This window comes from Meleagris gallopavo, chromosome 5 (genome assembly GCF_905368555.1).
Source record: "Meleagris gallopavo chromosome 5, MGAL_WU_HG_1.1, whole genome shotgun sequence".
NCBI lineage: Eukaryota > Metazoa > Chordata > Aves > Galliformes > Phasianidae > Meleagris > Meleagris gallopavo.
Window position 1 is genome coordinate 17,076,941 of NC_139408.1, and position 5,646 is coordinate 17,082,586.

At 47.9% G+C, this 5,646-nt stretch overlaps 1 protein-coding gene across 1 annotated transcript; it reads right to left on the reverse strand.

Annotated features, from left to right (window-relative positions):
- Positions 1 to 276: 276 nt before the first annotated feature.
- On the reverse strand, positions 277 to 5,176 carry FGF19 (fibroblast growth factor 19). The gene is made up of 3 exons (XM_085224506.1): positions 4,806 to 5,176; positions 4,605 to 4,708; positions 277 to 2,083 (listed from the first exon to the last, which is right to left on the reverse strand). The coding sequence occupies exons 1-3, from the start codon at positions 5,041 to 5,043 to the stop codon at positions 1,751 to 1,753; spliced, it is 675 nt and encodes a 224-aa protein (XP_085080632.1). The 5' UTR covers positions 5,044 to 5,176; the 3' UTR covers positions 277 to 1,750.
- Positions 5,177 to 5,646: the final 470 nt, after the last annotated feature.

A 5,646-nucleotide genomic window follows, 5' to 3' on the forward strand; every position in this document is an offset into this window, starting at 1 on the left:
AGTGGCTCACACGTGCTGCTGAACCTTTCCATAATGAAGCTATTTCTCGCAGTCTTGCAGTTTCGCGTGGGGCTCCTCAGAAACAGGCAGCAGGTGGACAAAAGGTCCACCATTGGCACTCAGTGCCTGGCTTTGGGAAACTGTCTCTGTGTTGCACCTCGACCGTGCCATCTCCACATGGCTGCAGTGGAACCAAATTGCACAGTTTGATAAAGCTCCTTGATATGTTTGGGCTGAAGAAGTCAGAGAAGAGTCAGCTAGATTTCTGTACTGAAGACGATTTTTTATTGCAAATGTACATATTACACTATCAATAATGAACAGAAATTTAAAAAGCTATTGTTTCCTAGAATTTAATGATTACAAAACTTGACAAAATTTGTTACAACCAAAAAACCCAACTTCAAGAGTATATAAATAGAATTTTGAGCATAAATAACAGTAACAAAATAAACAGAGGTATGTATTTAATAAATTAATTATAAATATTGCATTGGCAATGAAGTGCTAGGTCAGAAGAACACCAGTGTTTCCAGTAGAGCTTTTTGTATAGAAATCTCTATTATAAGCGAGCCTTTGGAAATGAGTGGAATCTCTGAACCCTGACATGTGTCTTCTTTTGGTTTCTCTCTGGTTATTCCTTTGTTGAATTGTCACAAGGGGAGAACAGTACTGAAGACATCAGACATATGCTTTTTGGCCATGAGATCCACACGATCCCTTCCTGCAAGAAGCACAGCATGGCCAGCTCAGTTCTGCAGTGTTTAAGTCACTAAATGGTATCTCCACGGTTTCAACTGATGCAGAATCGAGCCTGGATGGACTTAAAAGAATTACTGACGGTTACAGGCAAAACACAGAAATGTTCTTTGCAACTGATGTGACCTACACATCATCCATTTTCAAACTTTTTCTCTATTTGCTAACAACATACATGAGTATACACAGCAGAACGTATATCTGGACACTAACTTGAACTGCTCATTCCTACCAGATGAACACAAATGCTAGTTCTGTATACACTCCTACCCACGTGCTGAATCCCATTAACGTTAAAGACAAGTCTTTATGCTGGATGATGCAGATCCCCCAGTGAACATAAATTAACCTATAAAATACACCAAAAATCCAGTTTTCCAAGGTATCCTTTAGCAATAGGGGAAGGAAGAAATATTTTCCTCTCTTCCCTTCTTTCCTAAGGGAAGAAAAAGCACAATATATAAGCAGAATTGTTTTTCAGTGATATGCTTTCAACAGAAAGCTTTCCCAGAAGGTTGTCAGCAGCTTTTCAAGAAACAGCACTAACTTTAGTTCACATAACCACACTTGCTCAGTCTTCCTTAACTGTGTTTTGTTCCAAATGTTTGTCTACAAGGCTGTGAACTTCCCTGTGAATGGCAAGATTTCCTGTATATATATATATATGAGCTGAAACAACAGGTGAACATAAGTGGTAATGAATTTGATGTACGAAAACTATGTATTTTATCATCACCACAGTAATGGAGGAACTCTGATGAATTTGTTAAGCTGTTCTTATTTAATTTTTCTTTTCCAAGTATACTGTGGAGAGGCAATTCTTTTGAACATGGCATCTGGGCACTCAGCTCTCATAGGTACAACACATTGTACGGGAAAGGCTGTCTCCATACTGAGACACAAAAAAAAGGTTTGAGACATCACTACACAAGAAGCTAAAAAACCTGCAACATTCTGTGGTATTTCTTTAAAACCGAGTGTGCAGTCGGAGTCATTTCTGAAAGCTGGGGCTCTTCACTGGAGACAGTTTGGAAGTGATCCCAAAGGGATCCATGCTGTCCGTTTCGAGAGGCGATGAGTAGACCTCTGGCTCAAAAGCCTGGCTGTAATCACCGTATTCACCAAAGTCTGTCACCTCCACTGGCACAGTGTTGATCATGGGTAAGAAGTGAGACAGTGGGAGAAAATCTTTTCCTTTGAATTGTTGTCTTTGTTTGGCACTGCTCAAAGACACTGATATTCCGTATTTCTTTGATTTATACACGTTATAGCCATCTGGACGAATCTCCTCTTCAAAGGAACAGTCCTCAATGGAATAGCTGAGCTGAACAGCAAGGAGTAAAACCAGTTACAAACATGCCCATCAGATCCACTGCATTCAGTTAAGATCTTGTGAAGAAGAACGTATTTGCTTAGGTATGCATTTGTAAAAGTACATTTGTGACATACTGTAGAGACATTCTGTTAGGATCTAGGATCACCATTCAGACCTTCCCACACGCACTGCATTTCACACAGTGCTGGTGTTATTTCAGGCTCAGTCACTGCAGGTGATTGAACTCCTGGTCAGCAAAAGGCAATTGCTGATGATGCCTCATCTTTAGTGATAAGTGAATTAATATAGACTGTATTTGCTACTTTTCATTCTTTTCTTACGTGCCATCGAGAATACGGAGTACAATTAAGTACATGCATCTGAGTATTGTTTAAAAGCTCTCATTAAACTAATCAGGTAATCAAAAAAAGGACATTTTTTTTCCAAAATAAATTGTGTAGTATTTTTCCTTCCACACACGATATGTATCTCGGAAAGGTACCAATCTGTGATGCATGATTATGGCTGAATTGTCAGCTGTCCTTATTGCCATGAGCAGTCAGCCTCCCTTTGGAGGACGATGAAATCAGCAAGCTTCTTGAGCAAGTGCACTCTACAAACCACACTGGTTGTTGATGGCACCCCTATGGCTGCACCAAATTGCTCCCTGCTCACTTCAGTGGGATTGTCTCTAGAGTAGATTTTAATACATTTCAAATGCACTTTAAGTATTTCCAGATCTTTTTTTTCCATAGGAAAAATTTACAGTACGTCAGTATATGAAGCAGTTAAAGATTTCTGCTAAACTCCAGAAATTCTGAGGGCAGGTATGCAGCACACTGCCTGCTCAGAATCAACCTTAGCCATCCCTGTGTCCCACGTTAAGAAGGGACACATTACAGGACGGCTGAATTTGGGCCCCAGACATTGCACCTGCCCTTTCCTTCTTCCACTGCTGATCTCTGGGCTATGGCACATGCTCTGCCTGGGCTGATAGTGAAGAGATGACAGTGGGTGGCAAGGATGAGCTGGCTTCTTGCCCTCAGCCTCACATGGGCTCAACCCATGTTTACTGGGCATCGGAGGAGTATACAGATGGTATATGCCAAAAGCCATTTATTTCTTCCTTCCAAGTACACTCCTAGAGAAGGGTAGCTACAGGAGAGGGGGTTGTGTCTCAAAAGAGAAGACTTCTCTCCATGTGTCAATTTCTACTCCCTTCACTTCTGTGAATACTGTTACCACAGTCGAAAAAACTATTTACTAGAATCAGATACATAGAATTGATCCATGATATAAAGGTATAATGGCATGGCCACATGCCATTGTGTTGTCAGAAGAAAAGCTAACAACTTGTGAAGAATACTATATACCAACAAACCGACTCAAGGGATACTCATTAGCTTACAGAATTATGTTATAAGAAAGCTGCTTTAAAATGCCTTGACTACAGCAGCTCCAATAGGAGCAGGATCTGGACTTGTTTTGTTTTCGTTGATCATTTTGCTTTGGATATACATTAAAACTTAAAGCTAATGATTGACCCACCACACCGTTAGAGCCTACGCACGTTATCACTGCATCAATCGTCTGATTCTAGCCCAGAAAAGCAAGGAAATTGAGAAAGAAAGACTCAATCCTATGTTGTATGCTCAGTCAGTAACCTCCCTACACCCATCTTAGTCTGACTGAACATACCGGGAGTTTTGACAGTGGGCCAAGTCCTTGCCCTACTGCAATCAGCACAAAGTTTGCCGCAGCTATCAAAGCAGAATGGAGCCATGCCTTTACTACAGCACAATAAAAAGCCGTCACCCCACGCAACCCAGGCTCCTGCAGAGCGCTTAGACAAAGCCTTGCTATGAACCTGCAAATTCTGAAGCTGGCAGCTTATCTCTGGGTTTACAAAGCCGAGTTTACATCGCTGATAAAGTCTACAGGATATGCTGACATTGCTGGGTGAAAAGCGCGAGCCAGTGGCGTGGTGCCAGTGGGTCACTGAGCTCCACAGCCGGCTACAGGTGTGCTGATTCTCAGGTTGGAGTGGGACAGCAGGGCTGAGCCATTCTGAAGCCCCTTCTGGTCGGTACTACCTAAGAGATGGCACCCCTGTGTCTCTGGGGCTTGTTTGAGTGGCACATCTCCTTTCCAAAGGAAGCGATTCTTATTTCACTTTTTTTTTCTTCCCTAGAGTATCTAAGCTGAACAGCGAGAAATTATTCAGCTCTAATGCCCTAATTTCATCGGTTTCTGGGGCAGCCACCAAACGAGAAGACTTTCTAAACAAACTCACTTCTGGACGATACTGCCTTTCCACATGAAATAGGCACTGCACATTCGGGACGATGTCCCCTTGCTGCTACCCTCTAACAATCCCCGCAGCCTCGCGGGCAGTGTCAGTGCCAAGAACCACCGACCCACAGCAAAAAGGAGGGGACATCCCACATCCCCGTTAACTCCCCGCGGCGCCATCAAAAACTCCCACCCCTCCCTTCCCCCCCCCTCTGCCGTTCTTGACCGGGGGGCTCACCTGCCCGTGCAGCTGCCCCGCCTCGTCCATGCAGAGGTAGCGGGAGCTCCGCACGCCCTTGATGGCCACGGTGCGCACCGCCACGGCGCGGATCTCCAACAGACCTGCGGGGAGAGGGAACGCGCCGTCAGCTCCGCGCCGCCGCCCGCCCTCCGCCCGTCCCGTCCCATCCCGTCCGTTCCCTCAGGTCCCGGCACTCACTCTGCGGGCTCTGGCTACCGACAGCGTCCACCCGGCCGTCGCCGCCGATGCGCAAGAAGCAGCTGAAGAGCCCGTGCTTGCTGGCGGTGTAGAGGTGCCGCAGCCGGATGGGTTCCCCCCAGCCGTAGTTGACGTGCGGGCCCGCGTCGGGCAGCGGCAGGGACCTGGCGGCGGCGGCGGCGGCGGCGATCCCCAGCAGCGCCAGGGCAGCGGCGGGAGCGGCGGGGCGCGGCCCCATCCGCGGCGGCCTCGGATTCGGGCTCGGGCTCGGGTCGGGCGGCGGCGTTGCCGCGGGCGGTGCGGGGCGGTGCGGTACGGGGTTGGGCGCTCTGTGCGGCCGGCGGTGTCGCGGGAAGGATGTAGCACGGGCCGAGCCGGCCCCCCGGCTTTTTATAGGCCTCCGTTATCAGCCCGATCGATTCGGCCGCATCCAGCTCCAATATAGAGCCCGTTTCATAGCAGGAATTGGTCGGGTCGGTCACTCCCCCCGAAAATATTGATCAGATGACATCATGTCGCAGGGGACATCCTGGAGGAGTCGCTCCCTCCCCACCGCATCTCCGAGCTTTCCCTTCGAGGCTCATCCGCGCCGGGCCCCCGCGAACCGAGCTGCACGAGACGGAACGGGACGTGACGGGATGGGGCGGGTAGGGTCGGGTCCCGCAGCCCCGATGCGAGCCCGTAGCACGGGGAGTGAGACCAGGGGTGCGTGACCCAAAAGGCACCGGCGGTCACGCAGGGGTGAGGGAGCAGCTCAGCCGCTCGGGGGACATCACTCCTCCTCCCGTCCGGCGTTAGCGCTTGTCCCTCCTGTATTCCCATTTCAGAACTAAGCTAGCGG

Excerpts from the sequence above, each read along its gene's own strand:
- FGF19 (XM_085224506.1), bottom strand. The coding sequence starts at position 5,043 with ATGGGGCCGCGCCCCGCCGCTCCCGCCGCTGCCCTGGCGCTGCTGGGG. Across the intron at positions 4,709-4,805 it reads CGGTAGCCAGAGCCCGCAGA|GTCTGTTGGAGATCCGCGCC; the intron begins GTGAGTGCCGGG and ends CTCTCCCCGCAG. Across the intron at positions 2,084-4,604 it reads CGGGGCAGCTGCACGGGCAG|CTCAGCTATTCCATTGAGGA; the intron begins GTGAGCCCCCCG and ends CTTGCTGTTCAG.